The 26,734-nt window shown below is 57.5% G+C and overlaps 1 protein-coding gene across 4 annotated transcripts in view; it reads right to left on the reverse strand.

The window, feature by feature from the left end:
• Positions 1-1,025: 1,025 nt before the first annotated feature.
• Positions 1,026-26,734, reverse strand: part of ARRB1 (arrestin beta 1) — a 71,320-nt gene continuing 45,611 nt past the window's right edge. For 2 of the 4 annotated variants that reach the window (XM_037038426.1, XM_037038427.1), the window contains exons 2-16: positions 25,995-26,025; positions 24,223-24,283; positions 21,443-21,487; positions 20,548-20,744; positions 19,177-19,236; positions 18,278-18,345; positions 16,047-16,182; positions 15,091-15,175; positions 14,586-14,658; positions 13,614-13,751; positions 12,846-12,929; positions 11,610-11,633; positions 9,435-9,505; positions 8,571-8,622; positions 1,026-7,238 (exon numbers count right to left, since the gene is read on the reverse strand). In XM_037038426.1, coding sequence (XP_036894321.1) covers positions 7,127-7,238; positions 8,571-8,622; positions 9,435-9,505; positions 11,610-11,633; positions 12,846-12,929; positions 13,614-13,751; positions 14,586-14,658; positions 15,091-15,175; positions 16,047-16,182; positions 18,278-18,345; positions 19,177-19,236; positions 20,548-20,744; positions 21,443-21,487; positions 24,223-24,283; positions 25,995-26,025 — 1,237 coding nt within the window. In that variant the 3' untranslated portion in view covers positions 1,026-7,126. The remainder of the gene's footprint in view (positions 7,239-8,570; positions 8,623-9,434; positions 9,506-11,609; positions 11,634-12,845; positions 12,930-13,613; positions 13,752-14,585; positions 14,659-15,090; positions 15,176-16,046; positions 16,183-18,277; positions 18,346-19,176; positions 19,237-20,547; positions 20,745-21,442; positions 21,488-24,222; positions 24,284-25,994; positions 26,026-26,734) is intronic. The other 2 variants (XM_037038429.1, XM_037038428.1) reach the window with 2 other exon arrangements.

Genomic DNA, 26,734 nt, shown 5'->3' on the forward strand with positions numbered 1-26,734 from the left:
CTCCAGCAATAGCTGTATTTCTTCTGTGGTCCAGCCTCCTCAGATACCCTCTCCCGCAACGTCCCTGCTGGGCAGCCCTGGTTCCTCAGCCCCATAAAGCCCACCTCCTCGCCACACCCACACAGGTGGTTGCGGGTTCCCGCTGCACCTGATCTCTGGGTTGCCTCATGTCCCATTTACCCTTTCAACTCTCACAACATTTTTGTAACCAGTTTTTTCAATTAAATTCCTGCTACTGAAATATGGGCACAGGTGCTGGTTATCTGGGCTCAGACTGATCTAGTCCATGTGGGGGCAGAACGGAAACTAGCTCAGGTCTCCTGGTTCGAGGGTCAGTATCTTCCCGCTCCCCTTCTCTGGCTGGGAGGGGCATCAGGAAACAGGCCACCTTCTGGCCAGCCAGGAGGGCAATGCTTTGATCTAAGTTGTGCATCATTTTATAGGAATGTCAAAGTTTGTCTTTCATATATAATTCACTTTCTAGGAAAGTTGTTTTGTATTCATCAGCACCTTCCTTTCATGTTAATACTGCACATTATCATTTAGAATTTTGACTCTTTTGCACCTGTATCCTCACTCCTCCCAGGTATTCTTTCAGAACAGGCAGGGGTAAGTTGTGGAAAACAGGGGAGACTTTGGGAAGACCCAGCAGAGCAGGAAAGGGGACCCCAACACGAATCAGGGCTGGAACTGGGGCAGGACTTCGGCGGAAGTGGTCAGTGGTGCTAGGAGAAAATGGGATGGCTTCACCCCAGGAGCAAACCAGGGGTCACGGGACCCAGTGGACCTGACAGGGATCGGAGTTTTGGCAACTTCCCCAAGGCCTCAAGGCTGGTAAACGGCAGGAGAGGTGGGGGAGAGAGCATCCTGTCGGTCTCTGGAATGGGGTGCAGCAACCAGGTTGGAGCTGGGACCACAGACAGGGGAAGAAGACACCTGACCCAGCCATGGGCCCTTTCCACCAGTCCAGGGTGTCAGGACCAGCACTTGCTTTATGGGACAGAAATAAAAGCACAGCCAGCACCTGTCACAAAAGACCTTTAATGGACATCTATTTATAGTTCTTTTGTTCACTGTCCTGTTAGAGTTGAATAAACTGCAATAACTTATCTGAGATAACAAGGAATGCCACGGGTACAACAAATAAACCTGGCAGATGGCCCAGGAATGAGGGTGTCACAAACTAATCACTTCACAGAGGGCCACAGACCTGGAGAGCTGTCCCAGTCACTGGCCAGTCCCCACACCCAGTACGTGCACCAGGCTGAGCACTGACTCCGAGTGGGAAGAGGCGCCCCAGCCCTCATCTCGTCCCCACCCCACTCCCAATGTCTGTGGCTGACCCCACGGAGCAGACACGTTCCAGGAGGACCGTGCACCCCACATTTGTTCCCCTAAGCGCTCTGCTGATCTGCAGCGCAGGCCACGGTCGCACCCCGAGCTCGAGAGGCTCCCACTTCTCCTGTGAAAGCACCTTTCACACCCACACCTCTCATAATCCTTGCAGTCGTAATTCCTGTGAGGTGGGCAGAGCCTGGTGCTAGCCCCACAGCGCACACAGAGACACTGAGGCCAGTGGGTTCCCAGGACACACTCGGACTGAACACAGAGCGACAGGTGGCACGCTTTCTTCCATGCCACACGGCTCGCAGTGCCCTGAGCCTCACATTTGCCCCTAGAATGCCCCGGGTGGGGGAGGGGCAAGATGCTGTGTAAGGGCTGGTCCAGATCTCACCAAGGTGCCCACCCTCAGCCTTGATGAGGGACCCAGGCAAAGGGGCAGGCTGGCAGGGGGGGAGTTTGGGAGGCTGCAGGTGGGGGACCAGCCTCCCTCAGGCACCCTCCTGCAGCCCCCACACACGACTACCCTCAAAGGTGGGAGTGGAGTCCTAGCAGAATCGCTCCAGGGAAACTTGCTGCCTGGAACCTCTCTGGGCAGATCCCGCCCTCACGGGAGGGCCTTTGGCCGGAAAGTCCTGCCTCAGCATTTCCTCTAGAAACCTGGACTGCCATCCACCCGTCCACATGTAAAGAGGAGCCTGACTCTAGTGTCTCCACCCATCACACTGCTCCTTCGGTCATCCCTCGTGCCTGGGTCAGGAGAACTGGGTGTCCTACTGGGTACAGACATGAGTCCTAGGTGAGGGCTGGGCCTGTTTCTACGCCCCACTGCCCCCCCGCGCTGCATGGGCCAATGTCAGGGTCATGACCCCCCGTCACCGAGCACCAGACCCCTGCCCAAATGAAACCTAGGCCCAGGCTTCAGGGCCGGGGGCTACAAAATCACCAAATGACAAAATGTGTGTGTGTGTGTGTGTGAATAAGCAAATGACTGGGCCTGGGCCTGGGACCCAAGTTCCGGTACAAAGGTACCTGCTGTTGGAACACTACAGCCATTCCACCAGGAAGAGCAAGGGCAGAACGTGTGCCTGCTGGTCTAACATCAAACCTCGGAATCGTGGTTTGAAGAAATTTTTTCTCCAAAAGAAACTTTGAAGCCGAAACTTCAGTAGGCAAGACAGATAAAAGCAGAGCTGCTCTGGTGGGAGTGGGGGTGGGGGCGGGGCTGGAGGCCTAGGCCACGCCTCCACCCCTCCCTTCCCACCTGAGCAGCCCGGCAAAGCGCTGTGGAACACCAGGGGCCCCACAGCGCCTGGTGGGAAAACCACTGTGTCAGGGTGTCTACCGATCGTGGGTCCGTGGGACCTGTGCTTCGACTTCCCTTTTGGGGTAAAGGGTTGGGAGAGAGTGATGGGGGAAGGATGCCCCCCTCCACAGGCCTCTCTCTGAAGCCACTGTGCGGTGGCCCTGCAGGCGAGCATCAGAGGTGGAGAGCCTGCCCCTTCGGGCTGGCCATTTCAGTCCCGGAGGGAGAACGAAGTGGTGGAGCTGCCCGGGCTGAGTCACAGGCTTATGCACGAGGGTGGGGGAGTCTGTTTTGGTCCTTGTTGACTTGGAAAAGAAAAACACCAGAACAGGCATAGGCTGATGACCATGAGACCCTGAAAGAGTTCAAGATTGGGGCCTAACGCCTTCCTCCAGGATGGGTTGAGGATGTCCCATCCCCGGTCACTGGCAGGGGAGAAGCCGCCTTTGTGGGCTGCTGGAACTGCTGGGGGACAGGTCAGCTGTGGCTCAGCACCACATGTAAGAGGCCTGGGTTTCCCCCAAGTGCCCCAAATAACGTCCCAAGTATCATCATGAAGTACTGGCAGCTCTGGTTGACACCGGAAGGGGCCTTGTACCTTGAAGGGAAGGAGCAGGCGATTTCCATTCCACGTCACCCTTGGGTTCTTTGATGGAGTAGTGATTAGGGGCTGGGGGCTGGAAGTTTGCACCAACCTGGGCCCAGTGCCCCAACCACTGACAGTACCCATGTCTTGTCTCTCTGTCCCGATTGCTGGGACCATTATCTGAGGCATGGCACTGCTGAATAGTGCCTCTGTTTTCTCCTCAGCTGGGTCACCAAAGCCGACCTGGCTACATCTCCTTCTCATTGACATCTGCCTAAATGAGATGACCAGAAGGCCACAGCAAACTTCCTCGGAGGCCTTGGGCCACTTGGCTGCAGTGGAAGGGCTGTGGCCTGTGCTGCCATTTGCAATTTACAGAGCTGACTTTCAAGTCTACTGACTGCTATCCACCTGAGCTTTACAATTCCTTGAGGCAAGTCGGGAAGGGATTGCTGTCCCATTTTACAGTCAGGGAAACCGAGGCTGAGAGGTTGGGTGAGTTGCTCAAGGCTACTCAGCCGAGTAATGACAATGAGGACACAGAGGCACCGTGGGCTTTTAGGCCAGCGTGCTTTTCACAGCGCCATGGGAAGCAGCTTATCAGCGACTCCCCAGCTGGAACAGTACTCCCGAGGCTGAGGAGGCTGGTGGGGTCCAGCCAGATACCAGTCCTCGGGTTCACTGGGACTGACTCTTCTCATAGTTGGAATGCGGAGCCCAGCTGACCCTCTGCCTAGGGATTTTCACTCAGGGCCACAGTCTGTCTTCCACCCTAAACTGCTACCTACGTGCCACCTTCATGCCCACTGGCAAGTCCCAGTGTGGCACTGTGCTCAGCACGGGACCCAACAGCATGCACAGAATGAACTGACACTGTGTGATGGGGCCTGGGGCTCAGTGGGTGCCCCCAACTCCCAGTTTCACTCAGGGGTCTCACCTGACTCCAGATGGAAAGGGGCTCTGCAGAGAGGGGTCCAGTCATGTCTGGGACTATAGGAGTCTAGAGCCAACCAGAAGCTTGGGAAGAGGATCTGGGCTTTTCTCACAGGAAGAGGCCAGAGGAAACATGGGTCCGAGGGCCCTCAAGCTGCAGTGCATGGCTTGCAGGAGCGCGCCCAGCCCAGGGGCAAGCAGGGCTAAACTCCAGCCTGGGCACCCTTCACAGAGCTGTCCATTCTAGTGTAGGCGGAGTCCACCTGGAAGGGGCACCGTTCCTGATTCGCAGCAAGGCACTATGTGGACGAGGAGCGGCCCTGGGGCCATGAATAACATGGCCCTGTTCTTCCTCCATGACTTTCCCTGGCCACGAGCTTTCTGGGACAGTGCCTGGGACTGACCCATCTCTGTGTCTCCAGTGCTCAGCGCTGAGCAATTAAGGTATCAGCGGAGGATGGTCAAGCCAAATTCAAATGAACTTGACCACTGCCCTTCTGCAGCCCTGAACCCAAAGAGTAAAAGGCTAGATGGCACTATGATGCTTCTTGCAGCTGGAGAAATTTTGGGTAACCACGGAGATAAACCCAAAAGGGTGAGGGAGATGTTGGTGGGGTGGAAACTCAGGAAACCAGGGGCAAGCCTTTCATGTGCACAGGTCAGGGATGGAGGAGGAGGTGTGGAGCAGAGTGATTACCCCAAATCCTAAAGGGTCTTATCCCAGCTCCAAAGGTTCCCGAAGAAGACCCTGGCGACCACATGCTTGTGGCGCACTGCTCCTGCATTCCATTGGCTCTACAGCCGCCCGATGGAGTGCGAACCACTCAGCGAGCTCTGGTGGGGGCTTGATGCCCAGGGTGCCCGCAGTTAGGGCCCGGGACTGGCCAGGGGAGTGTGACTGTCCCAGCTGACTGGATCCTCACCTGAGCAGGGTTCCCTAGGGTTGAATCTTCATGAGAGGCGGGAGGGAAGGGCTTGATGCAGAGCCGGGAACAGCAGCTGGCGGTCTCACCCTGGGAAATGGCTGCCCAGTCCACCCCAGGAGGGCCTGGACTGAAAAGTGTTGAGATTCAACTTGTGTAATGAAATTTGGTTGTCCCCCTTTTCAGGCAAGTATGGGCTAGAGAGAGAAGGAAGCAGGAATTGAGGAGAGAGCCCCTTGCCCCATCAATCAGTGTACTTGCTTGGGTACAAGGTGAAGCTCAGGCGTCCACATCTACAGCGGCTGTGAGTTACTGGAGGCCTTATCCCCAGCAGCCCTCCAGCCCTGCTGGAAGCTCGGCAAATGTAAGCTCTGTCCTTTCTTCATACTCAGGCCCCGGGGCCAGGCAGCTCCCGTGCTGGCTGTGGCCACACCTTGACGTCAGGCAACCCCCCAGAGGCCCCACAAGGGTCCTGCTCAGGCCTGCCGTGGGAAAGTAGAGCTCTCCATGGCCCTGACGCTGCCAGGGTCTGACCAGTGAGCCCCTCTGGAGGCACAGAACAGAGTTAGTGGCCCTGGCTCTACCCACTGAGCCAGAAACTTTAATGTTCACAAGTTCTTGGAGGACAGAGCTGGGAGGGCCCTTTGTGATCATCGGGTCAAATCCCTTGGTTCTCTAGGTGGCAAACTGAGGCCCAGAAAGGGAAAGGAACTTGCCCAAGGACACAGAGTAAATGAGCAGCAAAGACCAGACAACAACAGAGACCTTCAAACACTTTCCACCTCATCACCTGCCTGCCCTGTTACCCTGGAAACACCCCTGACGTCAACCACACACACCAGCCAATGGGTACGGGGTCCCCATGGCACTGGGAACCACTGAGGGGGTCATCAAGTCCCCAAGGAAACAAAGGGCTCCTTGCTACCTGGCAGCCCCCTTTTAGGTGAGGGTATCCCAAAGGACCCTGCCACCTTCTGAGGAAGGACCCCTCTTGCCTGTGGGCCTGGTGGCCTCGCACTGTCTCCCAGCCTGCACAGCCAGTCCAGCCTGGCCCAGAAGAACTGCAGGGGAGGGAGAAGGACACTGGTGTCCCGAGCCCCCTCTGGACTTCCAGCCTTGCTTCCCATGGGCTCACCAGTTGCGAGTCCACAAGGAAGGAGAACAGGGCAGACTCTCCGCTTCCGGCCCCTGCACCCACCTCTCAGAGCCACCTTCAGGACACCTCCTCTGGAGTTTCAGCTCGTCCTGCCTGGAAGCAGGGGCAGGAAGTACTTTCTGAAGAAAGTATCCCTTCCTTCCTTTCTCTCTGCGCATGCTTATTCACAGGACAACCTGGGTAAGATGCCAGGTAGCTAGGAGACCACACCCCGACAACACTGAAACACACTTGGGCTAGTTCACGCTGCTTGCCCTAGACTAGGTAACTGCTGGTAAGAGAGGCCAGTCGCTTTTCTCCACTCCTGGGGTTTATACCAATGTCACTGTCAGATGCAGAGGGACATGGGGCAGGGATGGGCGTAGAAGGAGAATGGTGTTAAGTGGGTCAGAACTGCAAACGGGCAGTTGAGAATCCATCCGTGGGCTGCCGGCCCAGCCAGAAGACGGTGGCCTTTGGCATGGTCATCCTTTAGCTGCCAGACTGTACTAACCAGCTGGGACCGTGGACATTCTCTCACAGTCTTGAGCCGCATCCCCACCCCTCCAAGCCCAATGCCCTATCCTCCCGGCTGTTCCCCATCCCAGGTCAAAGTCCAAGGCCAGAGCCACGGTGGCCTCTCTGGGGGTCAGCAGGAAGGGAGGGGGACGAAAAGGTGACTGCAGTGAGAGGGCTATGGTGGCGCAGGTGGCCCTGGGAGCACGGGGATGCGGGGCCCATCCTGAGGCCAGAGGCTCACCACCACAACCTGGAAGACCACTGGGCCCCATGGTAGAAACGGAAGAACGGAGGGGACAGGGCACCAGGACAGGAAGAAGACGAACGAGCAGCCCAGTGCAGGAGAGAGGACCTGGGGCTGCCCGGGGTGGGCTGGCCCCAGTCTATCTGTCGGTGAGCCGTGGAGAGCCAGTACCGTCCTCCTCCTCCTCCTTGTCGTCCTTCATGCCTTTCAGTCTCTGACGGGCAAAGTCCTCAAACACAATGTCGTCGTCGCTGGTGGGAAAGACAAGGAAAACGAGGGGTATTTGCAGGGCAGGGTGAGTAGGCTTATTCAGAGGAGTGAGAGGGCTTGCCTGCCAGTGGGACTCGGGTACCAGCCTCCAGGGCTGACCGTGGGCGGGCGGGCCTGCCAGGCTGGCACATCCCGATGCCCACCAGTGACCGTAGGACTGGTCACATGTGGCCTCCAGCCAGTGGTGGTAATGCCAGAGGAAGGCCAAAGTTTGCCTTTCGTGCCTGAGGGCTGAAAAGTGACCCGGTCCTCGAGCAGTTTGGGGGTGCGGTAAGGGGGGTGAAGCTGGGCTGGGGCCAGAGGAATGACTTATTCCCACGCCGAGGGGTCAGGCCATCAGCAGTTTTACAGCATATTCTGAATCCCCCAAGAATGAGCCCAAGAAACCCCACCCACCCAGGAAGGAGATACTCTTAGGAAGCATCTCCACTTCTGCTGGGGAAAGAGCCAGCTTGGCTTTATGGAAGAGAGAACCTCAAAGACCCTGCCCCAGGAAAGCCTCGGTTCCCATTCTACCCTGCCGGGTCTTAGAGAGGAAGGGGCTGGCAGCAAGTCTAAGTAGGGGGGCGGAGGAATGGTGGGGTGGGGAAAGGGGTGCCTGAGTGGGGTTTCAGGACTAAGGACTGCTTCTAAGAACAATGAGCTCCCCTCTACCATGAAACATGTCCACTTAGGCCCATTCAAGTCCCCCATCTCCCAGAATTCAGCCAGCTGTGTGGGGTATGCTCATGGGGTGACTTGAGACCCCAGATCCCAAATATCTCCAGGCAGAGAAGGGAAGAGTGGATTTGGAGCTGAAGCCAAAAAGCTGGTTTGCCCCGGAGGTGGTTGGCGATGTCGACCCAGGTCTCCCCCTCTGGCCACTGTCCGGCGAGCCGATGGCCTTTGGCCGCAGGGAAATCCGCATCAGTCCTCAGGAGTCAGGAGCAACAAGATCCCCAGAACCTCCCCCACCCCACAGCTTGATTCCACCGGTTGGGCACGGGGGAGGCAGGAGAGTCCCAGCCCAGGGCCACGAACCAGCCCTGTGTGAGCTCAGCAGGTGCTGTGGACGGACTGACGGACGTGCAAGGATGAGGGAGGAAGAACAGACCCCACCAAGTCAGGAGGAAGAGGAACAGGCACGGAGGGTCCTTCAAGTCACATGCAGGCAAGCGGGTTGCTGAAGAGGCGAGCAGAGGCGGCTCTCAGCAGGAGGGGTTAGCCCAGCTGCTCATCAGGGATTAATAAGCATATATGCAAATAACCCTGTTGCCCCACCCACCTCCCCGAGGCTCTCCCCCCCAGACGTCTGCAGGCAGGGTTCCGCTTACTTTGTATCGAGTTCTATGAGATTGGTATCTACTGGTGCCTCGTTCTCTGGAACTGAACACAGGGTGGGTGGGTACCCACGGATTAGTGGTGAGTGGGTGTGGGGGCAGAGGTTCACACCCCGGAAACACCAAGCTAAGATGAGGAGGGCAAGGGAAGAAGGGAGTAGGGAAGGAAGGCTGGTTCCTGGTCTCGGGAATACCCCCGCATCAGCCTAGAGGCAGGCCGGAGGGTTCCGGGCGGCCCCAGAGGCCCACCGCAGCCCCAGCACACAGAGGAGCCTCTGGCCCTGCTCCTTCAGGCATATTCCCAACGTGACTTAGATTCATTTCTTGCATGCATGACTTACTGACTCTAAAACAACCATTTTCACATCTCTGAACTGTGGGTATTTTTACAATCGATGGCGTTGCGTAGTTTAATTGTGGGAACATTTTTCTTTCTTTGTGGTACATACTATAATGTCTCTTTTGACTGAATAGTCTGAGAGTCAATGAAGTATGAGCAATCTGGTATCGCTTGGAAAAACTGTGGGGATATTGTGTCCAGGGGCCACCCTGTCCATGCAGCCCCTCCCCTACACCTGGATGCAAGACAGGGTTCCAAGCACGGCCAGGGGGCCCCCTCCACCCCAGCCTCCGCCCATCCCCATAAAGAACAGAGCCAGACCTCTGTTTCATGGGGAGGTAGAGGTAAATAGGAATTCGGGTCTCACAAAAGATCCCGGGGAGCTGGGGAAGAGGGGTGACCCAGGGCTGAAGGCTGACCCAGAGGGAGGTGGGGTGATGGGAAAATACAGCAGCTGGTGGAGAAGGGTGTTGGCTGTCTGGAAACCCCCACCCCAGTGACCCACAGACCCCACTTACCTTCTCGGTGTGGGGGTTCCTCTTTGGGCTTGGGGTGCATCAGGGTGAAGGGCAGTTCCACGGCCACATCACTGAAACAGAGACCCAGACCTGGTGAGCCCCCAGCCCAGTCTCTGGCTGTGAGATCAGCCCCGTTGGTTTGAGGGCCCCAGGGGCCCAGGGGGGTGGGCTGTGGTCAGAAGAGTTAACTCTGGGCTGAGAGATGGGAAATCTGGCCCCAGGCCCTGGTTCTGCCATCCTCTGAGCCTCAGTCTTCCTTGGAGTCGAACTAGCAAGCCTCTTATCCTGGATCCAAAAAGAAGGGAAACCACCCGTTTCCTGAGAAGGATTCCTGGACTCCCACGAGCTGGGAGGAGGAACAGGGGTGGGAAGAGGGTTGTCTAGAACAGTGTGTGCATCTTGGTCACTGGTAGTTCCAGAGGTGCCAAGGGACCCTGCCAACCTCAAATAGCCACAGCCAGCCCAGCCTTCCCTGACACTGCCCTTCCCAACTTCCTGGCTGGGACCCCTGCCCCGACCCTCACCACGGCCCATCTCCCAGCATCTCCAGGAGGCTCCTGGGAAGTGCTCAGGTGGCCCTAGCCTCCTGCCCCTCGCACTGCTGAGGCCTGCTTAATCAGATTGAAGTTTCAGGGGACCCAGGCCCTGGGGCTGTCTGTGCTGGGCATGGAGATGGGAGGGAGGGTGGGGGGTCAGGGCCGTGGAGGTGATGGCACCAGCCAGCGCTTCTGACAGCCAGAAAAATAACAAGACCAGGTACTTACAAGGCACTGACTCTGTGCCGGGGGCTATCCCAGAATTACTCTAATCTTTACAAGCTGTTATTGTACCCAACATACAGATTGAGAAGTTGAGGCACAAGGACAGACAGAATCTTCCCCAAGGGCAAGCAGCTATCAATGTGAAGTGACAGACAGGCCTCTGACTCCCTGAACCACTGAGTGATAGCCGCTCATAACCGAGGTGCTATCACCCACCCTCTGCTCTGCACTCTGACAAAAGCACCCCGAAGCCCCTCCTCTCAGCCTGAGGGCGGATCCCCCTGGGCCGCCCCACTAACCCCCCCCTTCCTGAGCTTGCTGCCCAGCAAGCCCCGTTGGGAGAAAGGAAGGGACAGGGGAGCAGAGGGGACAGGCAACCAGGAGGGTCTGTTCCACCAGCCCCGCCACTCAATTGGGGGCACCTGACATCCTCAAGTCCTACTGAGCTCATCGGAAAATGGGGATAACAACACCTACGTTCCAGAACCACTAGAACTTCCAGAAGGTGATGTGGGTAAAGGCTTGGCTACATTGTGAAGTTTGTGCCTGACTTCCCTGCAGTGAGAACTGGGAGGTTTCCCAAGGCTGTTGAAACAATTTGGTTCTTTTTGCTTCACAAGGGGATTGCTTTTCCAGGTCCACTTGGTAGAGTGAGCTCTCCGAACAGAAGCTGGTGGAAGATAGAGTTTGCCACTAAAACCCTACAGGATACGGATGGACGGACGGACAGAAGAATCTGAACCTTGACCTCGCACCAGGCCAGGAGCGATCGAGGGCGGGGGCTGTGTCTGATCCTTCTCTGGAACCTCAGCAGCCAGCACAAGCCTGGGCACAGGCTGGGTTCGGGAAATCTTTACTGAAATACATTGAATTGAACTGAACTGGATTGAACTGAATTGCACCCCAGTGCAAATGAACTGATTTCTGGGGATCAGTAATGTCACCATCTTGTGACAGAAGGAGGCGAACCTCTGTGGGGGGGGCACGTGCCTTTTCTGGAACACATGGGGATGCCGCTGGCGGAAAGGGAGTCTTGTCGACAGAAGCTGAGCTCCACAAGCCCTCTCCTCAGCAACCCTCAGCCTGCAGTCCGTTCTCACTAGTGGAGGAGTTTGGAAGCCATGAAGCTGACATTTCTCCAAAACATGCTATAATTCAGACTAATTGGGGGCTACTCTCTAGATCAGAAACGCTGGCTCTGCGATCTGCAAAGGTCCTTGTCACTTGGGTGCAATGCTCAAGCAGGGTGAGGTTTTTAATGGAAAAACTGCATCCCCTTGGTCCCTCAGGAGAGGGTTCCAAGCCCAGTGCATGGCTGAACCTGGCAATCCAAAGTGACCCATAAGATTCCTGCCAACCCAGGGCCCTGCAGTCCTGGGAGGTGGGTCCATCAGGTCGAAGGGAGGGACTTTACCTGCACGTAAGGTCTCCCAACAGGCTGGGTGGGTCAGAGGAGGCGGGAGAGGTGGTCAGGAGAGAGTTCAGAGCGGAAGAAAACAGAAAGCATGTTCATTCACCACCTGCGCTGTCCGTCGGTTGAGAAGACCCTGGGACACACTCTCACCCACCCCCTGCATGGCCGTAACTGCTCATCCAGGACAGACACGGCATTAGCCTTTCCCGGGGGGCCCTGAGATCTGGGCCTGGCTCGGCCAAACCCTCTACAAGGCCTTGCTGAGCCACAGGACCCGTGTCTGCAAAGGAAACAGGAGAACGGAGCCCTGAGCTGCCTCTCCTGGGAGGCCTGTTCGAGGGAGGAAGCAGTTTGGGATTCACCAAGGATTTCTCCAGGAAGCAGCCTGAGGAGACCAGGTCCTGTGAGAGTCTCAGGCCGTGGGAGCTGGGGTCGGCAGCTCCGAGACGTCCTATAATTCGCGGTCAAGTTACACGCTGCCAACCTGCGTGAGGCAGGATTCTCATAATAGAGGGGACTGAACATCAAAGGCTATCAGCTTCCCCATCCGTGTGCACAAATGTATTAATTAGAAAAAAATGCCTGTGACAAATTAGAAACCCTAATTCTAGGTTTATACCAACAGTATGGGGGAAGGCAGCTCTTTCTGAGCCTCCCTGCGCCAGACTACGCTCCAGGGCAGGGACTGTGCGTGGCCCACGGCCTTGACCCTGGCTCCCAGCCCGAGCCCTGAGATCAGGGGAGGAGACTGCAGGAGAGGTTTGGGGAATGGCTCAGGCCTCTGTTTCTCCATCTGTAAAATGAGAGAGTCAGAACACCCCCTATTCCAGCTGTGGGGTCCTCAGTCCCCAGCAGATCACCATGGGCATGAGTGGGGGTGGGTGCTGTACCCCAGGGTGTGATGAGGGGTGCAGGGCCCCCCAGGTACCCCACAGCACAGACTCTGGGAAGCCTCCCCCCACCCATGTGCCCAGAGGGGAGGACGGGGAGGGGCGGGGCAGAAGACAGAGGGGAAGATGGGAGGGGCAAGGTTGGGGCTGAAGGCCTCTGCAGCAAGAGAGTAAGGGGGCAGAGGAGGAGGAAGAAGGGACAGAAAAGGAAGTCCTAGAGCTTGGTTCACCCTCAAGGTGGATGCAGCTAAAAAGTCCAGCAAGCAGGTGGACGGGGCAGCAGGCTGTGGGTGGTTAGGGGCACTGCCCCTGGACTTAGCGGTCGGGGCTGCACCAGCGCACTCACCCGCCCCGAGACACCACCAGCTTCACTTTCACTTTGTAGGAAACAATGATGCCCAGGATCTCCCTGTTGGCTCCTTCCCTCAACCTGCAAGGTGACATGAGGAAGCCGGTCCATGGGAGGTCCCTGGGTGGGCAGGGCGTGGCAGGGGAGGGGTGTGGTGGGGGGCGGGGCCATCCGCCCCTCTCCTGGACCACTCAGCCACCAGGAGCTAGCAGACCGCAGTGTGTGAGAGAGGGAAGCTGTGCCCTGAGGTGGTGGGAACTCAGAAAGAAATGAAGCCCTGCCTTTGAGGGGCACCCCCACATCTGCCCTCATCTCTCCAGCCTCCCCAACCCCCTCACGATTCACTGTCTCCTGCTGAGGCCGCTCAAGGAGCTACTCCCTCCCCTCCAGCCTCACTGTGCCTCAGGGACAAACCCCATCTGGTTGAAGACACTAGGCTAGGATTTGCTGCCTCTTACAGGAAGCCTCTCCAGGTTGCTCTCCCTCAAGCAAGCCGGCAGAGCCCTGCACTGACCAAGGGCATGGGTCTAGGGGGTCCATCATGTCCCTGGATCATTCCTGGATAGTGGTGAGAATAAAGGGACAGCTTTCCCTGGCCATCTAAGCTCCTGAGGAGGGACCCTGGACAACACTTGGGAAGAGGGGAACCTATGCTTCATGCTAGCACTGGTGGGCCCAAGGTGGGTGTGGATCCATGGGCACAGGGTGGACCTCCCAGAGCGGGGGGGTGGGGGGTAGGGGGCCGTGAAGGAAGGTGGTCCTCACAGGGTGCTGGAGGCCAGGTTCGTGTCTTCATGCTTGAGCTTCCCGTCCAGAGCGAGGCCCCGCTTCTCTCGGTTGTTGGCCAGGAAGGGGGTCAGCGTGTAGACCTTGCAGAACGTCGAACTGGGGGCCACCGTGTCACTGGGCAGAAGGAAGCTGGGTGTAGAGATGCCCATGCCCGAGCCAACCCCACCCAGCCAGGACCCCTCGAAGAGCCCAGAGCAATGTTGTGAAAGTGGTTTTTTTTTTTAGTGGTTTTAGTTGCAAAACTACTGATTGCTATCACATGTAAAGAAACACACATACATAAGAAAAATTAAATGAAATTAACCACTCAAAAAATTATATGCAGGGCCAGGAGAAAAAGAAAACACCACATGTGTCTTCTAATAGGAGGCTCTATTTCCTTTTGGTGAGAAAAAAATGTTTCATTTGAGGTCTCTCCTTTCCTCAGCTGCTAACAAGCTTGGAACAAAGTTCCAGGATCAGTCAGAGTAGCTCTCCTCAAACCCAGATGTTTCTAAAAAAAAATACTCTCTACCCCACCCACCCAACCCCCTTTACCCCATGAGCTGGATTATTCTTTTATCAGACAGGAAAAGCTGTGCACCTAGTGTCTTAACCTCTTTGCCTTGGCTACCAGGAAGCTCAGAGCAAAGCACCTACCTCCCTTCAGTGTAGGTTTCTGATACAGTATCGTTATGACCCCAGGCCCTTCAGGTTCATTAGCTCTTATTTTGTCATTCTAGTTTTAGTGGGTCTTTTCCTTGACGGTAGCATGCATTTTCTTGTAGCTAAACCAAGTGAATGTGTTCTAAAAGGCTGGTCAGGATCATCGACTGTGAGTGGCAAGGAAGTCTGAGGCCCAGCCCTCTGTCAGGTAAAGAAGAGGCTCCTGGGCCTCTATGTGGACCCAGGGTTCCTCCTCTGCCCACCCAATCCCACACGTGCAGGGCTGGGCTTATGTTCACTTACTCGGCCTCTTCCATGGCCACGGGGCACTTGTACTGTGCTGTGTTGAAAAGGCAGATGTCTGCATACTGGCGCACTGGAGAGGAAGAGGGAAACGAGGTGGTGTGAGCCAGGGATGCAGCTCCCAGGCATCCCGGGCTCCCCTGAGTTGGGGGTGCTAAGCCCCAGGCAATAGCCAGAGTCCCCTGGAGGCTTCCATGGGTGACCGTCCCCACTCTCCACCCAAAGGGCTGCCCAAACACACCCACTCCCTTCCACGACCAAGAAACCTTCCCCTCAAGGACAGCTTTGCCCTGAGCCCAAGGGAACCTGAGAGGAGGCGGCTGACAAAGTACACACGTTACCTGACCAATAAGCAGCCTCAAGAGCCTCACCCTTTGGCTCAGAGCAGGGCCTGGGCCCCCCTGCAGGCCAGCAGTTACTTACAAGGCTATTAGCAAGGGGAGGGCCTTCAGCTACCCCCACCCCGTGGGAGGACTCCCTCTGGCCCGCCCTCTGCATGGGGTACCGGAGATCTTGATCTTCTTCACGGTCTTGTTGGTATTGTTGGTGACATGGACGTTCACGCTGATGGGTTCTCCGTGGTAATAGATCTGAGAGGCGGAAGGAGGGAGCAGGGCTGGGTGGGAGGACACCCAAACTCCAGAGAGGGCCGGGGCAGGAGAGGCCTCGTACAAGTCTCCCAGGGCTCCCCAGACCTTGGCCACTCTGACACGGGCCCCTAGTTCATCAGCCTCTTCCCACTGAGGCCAGGCCACCAGGCACGTTAGACTGCGGTTCCTCCGTGGGGCCTTGAAAGGTCACTGGGTTAGAAGGTGACATTCCTGCGCTCCAGTCCTGGCTTGGCCACCAGAAATGATGATCACAATAATGACAGCAATGAGGAGAGTGATGCGACCTTGCACAGGCTTCCTAAGCCTCCGTTTGCTCCTGTGTATGATCGGGCAACTGGACTAGGGGGTGATGGATCAAGTCCCTGCCGGCTCTGGCCACTGGCAGGAATTTTAGAGACGGGAGGATCTAGAAGAAGCTGGAGAGAGGTGGGGAAGAACTGGCCCACTCACTGAGGGACCCAGCTCTGCGTCCTCACGGAGGGCCCTCAACTTCAGTCCTGCCCCGAGCACTTGCTTTCAGTGGTCCCTGGAGACGGCTAAGGGGTGTTCACAGCCCGAGGGTGGATGGGGGTGCAGGGAGATCACCAGGACCCAGGATCCTTCCGGAGCTGCACTGATTTCTGCAGTCAGTCGCATCCTTCAGGAGTATGCCTCCTTCTGACACCATGTTAGGTCCCAAGAGGCTTCCCCAAACCCCCCCCGAGGGAAATCTCAGGTCCTCAGAGCCCCTAGTGCTGGGGGCAGAAGCTCCTACCTGAGGCTTCCTGAGGCCAGGAAAAGCTGGGATCTGAGCAGTTCCAGCCATGGTAGAGGCGCCTCTACCCCCCTCCCCCACGTCTGAGGCCCCTACCTCCTTGTCCAGGGAGGCCTCTAGATGCAACGGCTTGTCCGACATCAGGAACTGCCTGGTGGTCTCAGCTGTGGGCTGGGGGCCAGGCCTCTCCGGGGCATATTGAACCTTCCTGATGACCAGGCGCACAGAATTCCTAGTGGGGATGGGCAGAGCAAAGACGACCAGAGTCACCTGCCTCTGGTGACTTTCCTTGCGATTCTCAATCCTCCTGCTCAAGAGACAGCCACCATGCCCCACGGCCTCAGACTTCAGTCCAAGCTGCAGAAACTGGCACAGGAGCCTTGTCACCATCTGGCCCTACTCCACCACCCTCATCCTGTCCCCCACCACCCCCACATCCTCACTGTCATCCTTCAGTCCTTTCTCTGAAGCGTCATTTGCACGGGGCCCTTGCCTGTAGTACCCTCTTCCCACCGCTTCTGCCCTCATTTGCTTCTTTCTTCAAGGCCCAGCTAAATGCCCCCTCTTCCAAGGAACCTTCCCGGATCTGCCCACGTGGATCTTCTCCTGGTCTGAACTCCCACAACACCAGAGCTGAACACCCCCAGCAGGTCCTCTGGGTCTGTGTCCTGGTGGCCAGTAGGATGGTGAGAAGGGAACTATGCCTTTACTTCCGGCATCCCTTCCGGCATCTGATAGTGTAAGCTCCTTACAGACAGAAATTTTTGTCTCGCTTGTTCACTGCTGTTTTCTCAGCACCCATGACAGTGTCTGCCCGCTAACACATGCTGCTAAATATCTATGAAACAAAAATATGCAGAGGGGACAAGGGCCCCACGAGGAAACGGCACCATGGAGAGGTGACAGGGCGGTGGGGGGGGCGCAGTCCGTAATGGGGCGTGGACTCAGCCTGGGGATGCAGGTCCGGAGGATGATAAAGACTCTGGATGGGGGTGGAGGCCCAGAGACAAGACGGGGCTCAGTGATGGTGACAGGGGCTCAGAGAGAAACAGGACGAGGACAGAACCCGGACTCGGTGAGGCAGTCCCTGGGGCATGCTGAGCATGCTGGCATCCCTATTCATCAGATAAGCCACCTCCATTCCGAGGGGCCGGTTGGCCAGGGCAAAGTCCTGGCTCTCCCCTTACGAACTTATGACCTTGAGTAAATGAACCTGTCTCAGTTCCTCATCTGTAAATCAGTAACAGTAGCAGGACCAATTTCTTTGGGTTGCCATGAGAATTAAATTAGTTCACACATGCCCATCACTTTGAATACTATCCAGCACTTAATAAATCTCTGATAAATGATAGTTGCTATTATTAGTAGTAACTCTGGTGAGGACTTAAAATGTCCCATTGGTGGTGAGGAGCGGGTGGCAGTTCTCAACGTTGCTCCTCTTCCTTTCTCTGATCAGGCTCCAGCCCCCAAAACCACAATCCCCTTCCACTGCCCTGGCCTCAGACCTTAAGAAGAAATGGAGAAGCAAGGGAGAAGGGCCCCATTTCCTGTCCCCCAACACACACAAGGGGCCCAGGCTGGAGATGGAGATGGATGCAATACATCTTGGAGCCACCAGGTGGCACACTCTGCCCACTCCCTAAGAGATTGCCAGCCAGCCTTGGGCAGGAACTACCCTAGGCAGGGCGTATCTGAGTTGGCAGCAGAGGAAGCCCACCTCAGAAGTCAAGGCCGGCTGTTTCAGGCTGCCTTGGGCTGTCTGCCTGCCCAGGGCTGTGCCTCTCCAAGAGAACGCTTCCCTTCTTTAAGACATGAGCTGACCTCTCCCTCCTTCTTTCCTGGGTTCACTTTCTCCACTTCCCTCCCTAGTTTAGAAGCCTCCATGGACACCCGCTACCACCACTACCTGCCGCTGATAGACTCCCAGGAAGAGAACTGGGAAATAGGGTCTAGGATGGCCTGGGAGGTAGGTCACTGATTAAAACAATCTGAATTTCAGGGGTTGTTTTGCAAAACAAAGTAAAGAGACGTGTAGTCTGGAGGCGACAAGACTACCGGCCGTGAGACAGGGGGAAGCAGGTACAACGGTCTGAAGGGGAAAATGCTGAGGCCTGAGCCGGGGCCATTAAGCCACCTCCCCAGGGAGCCCTCCACGAGCATCCAGACTTCCCGAGTGCCCTGGTCAGACCTCCCTGGGCTGGAATGTGTGGCCCCTCCTCAAGCACTTCCAGGTATTGTTACTTATCTCTCCTGACTCTGCCTGGCCTGTCCCCCTCTCTCCGCCAGCAGGCAGCCCACACGCGAGCCCGACGCTGTGGCCTTCTCACCGCTTGTGGATCTTCTCCTCCAGGTTCTCTGCACAGAAGGCTTTGACTTCATAGTCCACACCACAGGCCTGTGGGGAGGGGGTCACTGACCGCAGGGCCTTGGGGTGGGCAGAGTCCCCAGAGCACCGCCAGTCGCCCTCTCCTCTTACAGACAGGACACCAGAACAGAGCCCCAAGCTCCCATGGTCTGACAGACCCTTAGTCTGACTCAGGAGCCCTGTGCTCGGCTCCAGGGCTATGCTGCCTCCCTGTGCGGACGCCTCCCCCATCTGACCATCCCACAGGGCTGCTCCCCAGCTCTCCCAACTCGGGGCATCCAGAGCCACCCCAACAGGGCTCTATTCTGCGGACTCCTCCTGCCTCGCCTGGTGGTCTCCCTCACCAGGGCAGCTGCCCAGACATAACAGGACCCTGGGCACCCTGTTTGGGAGCAGAGCAGGCACCATGGGCATCGTGGCAGCGTCTCACTCACCCTCTCACCGCACGAGGAGGCACATCCTATTCCCTCCATTTCGCAGATGAGCAAACCTGGGCTCAGAGATCGGGGCCTGTGATACTAGTGGGGTCACTTCTCTCTGAGCCTCAGTTTTCCCACCTATGAAATGAACGCGCCTCCACATGAGGTGTGAGGCCAGGGGGACATCCACAGCACATTTGGTTCTGTTGCAGCTGACACCAAGGTCAGTTGGAGTGACTCAGGAGAGCCTCTGGACACGTTGCTGACTGCGGGTCAAGAACAGTACTATGTCTGCTACCCTCTTGGTAAACAGACAGATGAGATTCGCCTCGACAGGGAGGGCTCTACAGGGAGGGCTCCAACACCCACTGGAGAGGAAGCCAGGGACAGGGGGACGCAAGTGTCTTGTACTCAGAGAGATGCTCCCTTTGGGGTGACCCACCTTCCCTGTGTCTTCAGGCCCTGGCTGCAACGTCACCGAGCATGGGAGGTTCGGAGGGATCTGTTGAGAGGACAGCCAGAATGAGCCTCCTGCCACGCTCACGACTTACCTCCCCAGGTCTCCCGCCCACACGCTAGCACGCTCGTCCATCAGACTGGGGCACTCTAAGGACAGGCACGTCTCTCCCATCAGGTTAGGGCCTCCAGAAGGCAGACCACTCCTCCCCCACCAGACTGTGCCAAGCCACGCCCCACATGGGGCCAAAGGCACCTCCACTAAAGCCAACGACCGCAGTGTTTCTCTCCATCCAAGGGTTTAGCCTAGTCCAGTCCTCACAGACCAGCAGTTGAAAAAGATCTTCCCAGGATGTCTGCTGTACTGGGCAGAACAATGGCCCCAAAGACGTCCACATCCCAACCCCCAAACCTATGACTGTGTTGCCTTCCATGGCTAAGGGACTTTACGGTGTGATTAAGGACCTCGAGGTGCAGAGATCATCCTGGTTGTAACCACGAGGCTCCTTAACAGTGAAAGCAGGAAGCAGAAGAGTCTGCGTCAGAGGTGGGATGTGAGAAAGACTCACATGGGGGGTGGGGGGCAGGGATAGGCCACGGGCCAAAATGTGAGTGGTCTTTAGAAGCAGGAAAAGGCAAGGAAACAGATTCTTCCCCCACCCCCTGAGCCTCCAGAAAGAACAGAGCCCTGCTGACACCCCAATTTTAGCCCGGTGAGGCCCGTTTCTGACTTCTGACCTCCAGAACTTCAAGGTAATACATCTGTACTTTAACTGGCGGGTTTAACTGCCACCACGTTTGTGGTAGGTTGTTTCCACAGCCACAGAAAACCAAGGCACTAATGAAGGAGAGGATGAACCGCACCGCCTCCCCTTCTCTACCCTCCAAACAGCAAGGAGGGTTCACTTTGTCCCAATCAGAGTTTGAGAAACAGGACGTGCTAAATCCCAGGACGTGGGAGCCTCGGAATGGACAGTGCGGGGAGCCGGGAAACCCACTACTTGCCATCCCTCGTCTGTGAGCCGGGCTGAGGCTGGGCAGCCAGTCTGAGGGAAGAGACAGCCCTGTGGTGACCCAGGAGCAAGAAAGGGCCCCTGTCTCTGCAGCCCCCGTACCCTCTTTCTCCCACCAGTGACCTGGACTCAGGAGGCTCTGGGAGCGGCTCAGAGGTAAGGGTGACACCCCCGGCAGACGAGAGACACTTGCCAGGCCGTAGGGCAGTGCCCCAGGTCCCAACATACACCCGGAAACCGGGTCATGTGGAGCCACTGTCCCCGCTGCCCCCACGTGCCCGCCCAGAGGGCTTCCTACAGGTGGTGCGTCTGGAATGGGGTCCCAGGGGCCTGCAGTCCCTGACCTCAAAGGTGAACGGGTAGGCGTGCTCGCCCAGCTTCTTGATGAGACGCTCCTGCAGCCGCGTCAGGGGCTTCTTGTCCTCGGGGGCCGGCGGGAAGGACTGCACGTTGGCCACAAACAGGTCCTTGCGAAAGGTCAGGCCCAGGACGTCCAGGTCCTCCCGTCCATAGCGGAAGGCGCAGGTCAGTGTCACATAGACTGTGGGAGCAGGGGCACTGAGCGGGGGCCTTGGAGGGCACCAAGCAAGCCCCCCACAACCACAGCTGTAGCCCTGAGATTGACCCAGCTGAAGGCCACAGGTCTGTCCCACGGTTCCCGTGCAGAGGGCTGCACTGCCCTTGGGACAGGGGTGCTGGGGACCTGGGAGAGCCACTGTGGCCTGGCACCTGGAGGAAGTAGGGGCTGACCGCTGGACCAGATCTGTCCTTCCCCACCCCCACCCCACTTGAGCCAGGGTATGTGTGAAGGGGCACAGATAGGTGACTCTGGGTGAAGGCCTGGGGTCTCGCCCAATCCACCCCCCGCCTCCCATCTTCCTGCTGACCTTGGACAGCCCCTGCACCTCCCCAGTAATCAACTGTTTCTCCTGCACAAGGAGACTCTAACTTCTGCCCTGGGTGCAGCCCAGCCTTGGGACCGTCACTATGTATCGATGTGAAAGTGCTTGGGCATTAAAACAGCTCTCCCCAGGGGCACAGCACAGGGCTGCCCAGGCCAGGAGGGCCGGGGCTCCCGCTCTGATGTGTGTTGGGGCTGTGGAGGGAAGAACCAGAGGGGATGGGCAGGGAGAGGCGATATGATTGGCTGCTGCCCTGCCTGGGAGCCAGGGAGATGCTAGGCTGGAGGTCAGAGCAGGACGAGGAGGCCCCTGGGCAGGCTGGGGGTGGGGGCCTCACCTCTCCTTTCCTTGAGGTACTCAGGATCCACCAGGACCACACCGTCTGGAGGGAGGACAGAGAGTTGAGCAGACCCTCCCAACCCGACCTCTCAAACTCCTAAGCCCTGAACACCAAGCAAAACCCAAACTCAAACCCAGATGCAACCGTCTGTCTGTTCAAAAGCACCATGAGAGAAATGGGGAGGCCGGCACCCAGGGGGATGGCACTGTACCCCTGCCACCCCCAGCTGGTGTTACAGATCCAGCTGGTTCTTCTGGTGGGTTACTTCTGTTTATCTGTCATGATGATAATTTGGGTCCAGGCCCCAAGTTGTCAGGTATTATTTGGAATTTAGAAGTTCTGAATTGTAGGAAGGCCATGAGGTCCATCCTCCATGTGCTCTCTAACGCCCCCTGCAGGATCGGGCTGCGCCCCATGCTCAAACCCACGCTACCTCTGCTGGGAAATGTTATTCTCACTGAGAGGCCAGTGAGACCTCGAATTGTGAATAGTTTTAGACTTTAGAGCTCTTGGATTCCGGGCCTGCAGAGCCGGGTGAGTGGCCCTGCTGTGCCCACCTCATCAGGCTCCTGTGAGGACTGAGCCAGTTCATGCGTTAAAGCAGTAGAGGGGGATCGGCATGCGTGACACCTCGGAGAACGTCCCAAGGCCTGGCCTTGGGAGGGTGGAGCTAGCCAGACACAAAGGCCCTCTCCTCTGCCCAGAACCCCAGGGGGCCAGATACTCTGGTTCACGGTCACATTGCCAGTCATCTCTGGCCACACTTGACCCAGTTACATGCACTGAACAAGCCCAATCTCTCTCTCTGCCCACACCCTAACCCACCCCACCCTCACACCATGCTGCCCCCACAGCTGACCTCTCAGGGACTCTCAGAGGCCACATCTGGAAGTGAGTGCCCAGAGGGCCCTGGGTCCTACCCCAGTGGCGGGCAGGTTCAAGGGACAGGTGGTTGGGGAAGTGCCACCCCCTCCCAGAGCCTCCGTGCACCTCCCCTCGTCTTATGCAGTGCGTTCCTTCTGTGCCTGGCACCAAGGGCTCAGCGGAAAATCAGCGAGGAGACGTCCCAGTGAGGACACTCCTTCCAGCCAGGGGTGTTAGGGGAGGCTCCCTGGAGGAGGGGAGTGGTACCAGGTCTTAAAGGGCAAGAAGGGTCATCAAGAGAAGACCAAGGCAGTCCTCTGGGGCCCCCACAGGGCCTTCACAGGGCCTGCCACGCAGCAGGTGCTCTTGCGAACACTTGCTGAGCAGCTCTCTGGTGCCCGGTGCGCTGGGGGCGCCGCCCCTCCCCCTGCCTCAGTGCCTCCGCCACTGTGGTTCCTAATAAGCCAGTGGGTTGGAAATGGCACCTCAAAGGAGGCCACAGGGGAACACTGGAAGGCTCCTCACAGCCTCCAAGGGGCCAGTTCAGGGAGGAGACACAAATGGCAGAGGGGACACTGAGCTCGGGGGACACCGAACAGTGTCCCCAGACAGGAGGGGTGAGGAAGAGTGGGGTCACTCTGCTCTGGGCAAGAAGGAGGGGGACTGGATGGGAGCAGGTCTCTCTGCAGCTCGGGGCCCTGCTCACACCCCTGCCGACCTGGGACTCCCCAGGTCTCCTGTCCCAACGTCACAGGGGTCTTCCTCTCAAATAGCTGAATGGCTGCTGGGCTCTGCTCCCACACTGGCTCTGCCACCCCTCGCTCGGCCAGCTCCCGCACTCCTGGCCCCAGGGCAGCCCCAGTGGTGTGACGACAGTGGCCACAGTCTCCGTGAGTTCTCACCCCCCACACCTCAGTTTCCTCACCGGGACTTCTTGGCCTCTGCAATTTCCAGCACTCACCCTCCCAACCCGTCCCCTCCACCGGCCTCACTTTGGTTCGTTCGTGTGTCCTGTCTTTAAAAACCATTTAAGGTCTCCAGGCCTCATTGTCCCCATATGTACAACGGGGTATTTGGGGCCTCCCTTCCTCCAAGAGGTGTGGGAAGAAGCGATGGCTCTTAGATTCCTAACTGGGGGTGAACGTGCCTTCCAAGGGGATGTTTAGCAATATCCAAAAATGTTTTTCGTCATACTGGGATAGGGTCTAGCAGGTGGAGGCCAGGGATACTGTGGAATACCTGCAATGCACAGGGGAGCCCCAACAGCAAAGTACTACCTGACCTTCCACACCAGGGGTGCTGAGGCTGAGAAACCCTGAATGAGAGCAGGGCCTGGGAGAAGCATGTCAGCCTCTGGGAGGACCTGCATGTCTGTGAGAACAGCCTCCACCTCACGAGCCCCAGGGTTTTCCTTCCACCGCCCATCCCGTGCCATCAGGAGGCAGCAGAACAAAGGTTCTGTGGGGCCAGGCTGCCCGGGTTTGAATCCAGGCTCTGTGACCTACTAGCTCTGTGACCTGGAGCAAGTCCCGTAACCTCTCTGGGCCTCGTCACCTCACCTGTGGAGCAGAGGTAATAACAGTACCTCCCTCCCCGCTCAGGGTATGCTATAAGCCATATGGCAGCAGCGGGTGGGGTGGGGAGCTGAGGTCATCATCGGCCTCAGCCTCCCTATTATCACCGGGGTTCCTTCCCTGATTCTCGCCTCCATCCTACTCACTTAACCCTCAGCTAAGGGGGGGAAGCTGCTCTGTAAATGTTTGCTGACTGAAGCAGGAGGCCTCTCACACCCTATTCTTTGTACCAGAGGGAAAGCTGTTCCCAGGCTGCTTCAACACACCCTTCTCTAGAAGGGACCTGGCAAGCCCCGCCCCCCCCCCCACTGCCTTCCTCTCTGGGCTCCAGGGACTCACCCACGGGGTCCACGAGGTCGATGTGGTCCACAAAGTCCCGCTTCCCCAGGTAGACGGTGAGCTGGGGAGGAGAGATGCAGGGTGTGTTAGCAGCTGTGGGCCTGGAGAACACACTTCTGAAAGCCACTGGCCCTTTCCCTGGAGAAAACCATGGGAGCTGCCCCTGAAACTTGAACCCATCCCTGACCCTCACTGAAACCCTCACTGGCCTTGGACCTGAGCCCCAGCCTTGATAAGAAGAATAACTAACCCTTGCACAATTTTGAAAGTACCTGTTCATTCTAACCCCCTGTGAAGAAGTTGCTATTGTTTACATTTGACTGATGAGGACACAGCCCTGGAGAAATTTTCCCACCAAGCACCACAGAGGGTGGGGCGGCTGCAGCAGCGAAGAGGTCTGCTGAGCGGAGTCCTGGGCACGTCTCTGAGAGGCCAGAGGAACCGAGGGCAGGGGCACCGGCACGAAGCTCTGAAAGCTGAGTTCCTCCCGCACAGTCTAGCAGAAAACCTCTCCTGTGGGGGCCGGTGTTCCGAGCAGAGAGGAATCCGGAACTGGAGCTCCACTCAGCAGCCAGCCCTCGGGGGAGACCCTGAGCTAGAGCCCAGAGGGTCACGCTAGACACCTGCTCCTCACAGTCCGCAGATACCCACGAGTCCCTCCACCACAGCCCTCAGGCCACCCCCTCCTTAACCAGCCTGGCCCTTCTAAAATGCTAATCTAATGATGCTAGTCCCATCTTCAGAGGCTATTCCCATCTGAAAACCCTTTAATGGTGACTCAGTGCCCAGAGGTAAGATGACAAATGGGTTTCATTCCAAATGCCAACTGTGATCAATTGCTCGAATGGCCGGAGTTGAGAAGGAATCTAGGACCGGATCCTGGTTCAGCGGGAAAAGTGGCCAGTGATGTTTGCTGAGGAAGCCCACGAGGTGCCGTTTGCCAGCCCAGGCCAGCGGTCCAAACCCCTGCGCCCTCCACCAGACTCCCCAGGACCCAGCCCTGCGGCTACCCAGCTGAAGCTCCTGCTCCCTCAGCCTCCCTCTGGGCACTCAGACATAACTGCCGTGACCCTCCCCCACACCCCTACACACACTCCCTACGCCTTATGTGCAAGCCCAGAATGCCCTTGCCACCATGCTTTGCCTGGAAACACACTCCAGGCTGGGTCCTGCAGCCCCTGGGCAGCCCTTTATCTCACGCCTGTCACTTTAGATGAGAATGATCACGTCTGTGTCTGCCTACCCTGTCTGGCTGCGAGTGGAGGGGCTGTGCCTTATTTATCTCAGTGTGGTCTACCCCAACCCCACGCGCTCGCCAGGGCCTGACGTGACTGATGGCAGCACCATCCACGTGCTGAGCTGAGAGGAAGGCAGGATGGAGCCTAGGGTCTGCGGGAAGAAATCGAGCAGGACAGGCACTGGGAGTTGCCCCGGCAACTCAAGGACGCCTGGGCAGCTCCAGGGGCCTCTCACACCAGGGGGGGCAGGACCCCTGAGTTCCTTGGCACCTCTCTAATTCCTGCACTCACACCAGAGTCTCTGCGATAGCCGTGTACCCCCACACCAGAGCAGGGGCTCCCTGGGGTCCAGAGGGGACTGTACCACCCCAATCCCAGGAGCAAGTTTCCCGAGGGCCCCCAATCCTGTGGCCAAGGCCTCCTAACAGCCTCAGATGGGGATGTACAGGGTCCTACGTGGTCAGGAGACATGCCCAAGAGAGGACAAGAGTTTGGGGTCAGGCAGAAGCTGGGGTGCAGGTGTTGTAGACTCACCTTTCCATTTGGGCTTGCCTTTTTGAACACCCTGTGGAGGTAAAGAGAGGGAAGGCCAGGGTTAGCACCCAGCAACCAGGGAAGTCTCCTGCAGGCCACCCTGCAGCAGGGCTGAGGATGAGGGGCCTGGAGGGATTGTGCAGGCACCTTCTGAGCCTTCAGAGCTGGAACAGCGCCCAGCACAGGTCTCACCGTTTCCACCACTGCCCCCACCCGAGGCACCCGTATTGCCATTGTAGCTCTCCTGGGCTCTGGCCACGGCCCCCTCAGTGTTCTTCAATCAGCAGGTGGAACGAGTCTCTCAAGACGTAAGTCAGACCGCACCTCGCACTTGCTCAAACTCCGGCCCATTCGGGCAGAGGACTGGCCTTGGTCGGTGCATCTGCTCTGCCTCTGTTACCTCCCGGCCTCGACTCGCCTCTCTCCCCTCAGTCCTCCAGCCACAGAGTCTCCTGGCTGTTCCTCCCACACACCAGGGTAGCTCCCACCTCAGGGCTTTCGCTCTAGCAGTCTCCTCCCCAGGACACTCCCCAAGACCTGCTTGCCCAGCATTAAATGAGGGTTCTTCACCCTGTGTCTGACCCACACTCTCGCTCCTTCTCTCCTTCTACTTTCCCTTTTCCCGCAGCCCTCACCACTTTCTAACCTGCTACATAATCACTGGTTACAGCCATGCCTGTCTGCTCTGCTAACACGCCAGCTCCCTGAGAACTGATTCTGCTCAGATGTATCCCGAGTGC

The sequence above is a fragment of the Sturnira hondurensis genome, unplaced genomic scaffold (genome assembly GCF_014824575.4).
Source record: "Sturnira hondurensis isolate 20B ecotype Veracruz unplaced genomic scaffold, ASM1482457v3 Scaffold0024385, whole genome shotgun sequence".
NCBI lineage: Eukaryota > Metazoa > Chordata > Mammalia > Chiroptera > Phyllostomidae > Sturnira > Sturnira hondurensis.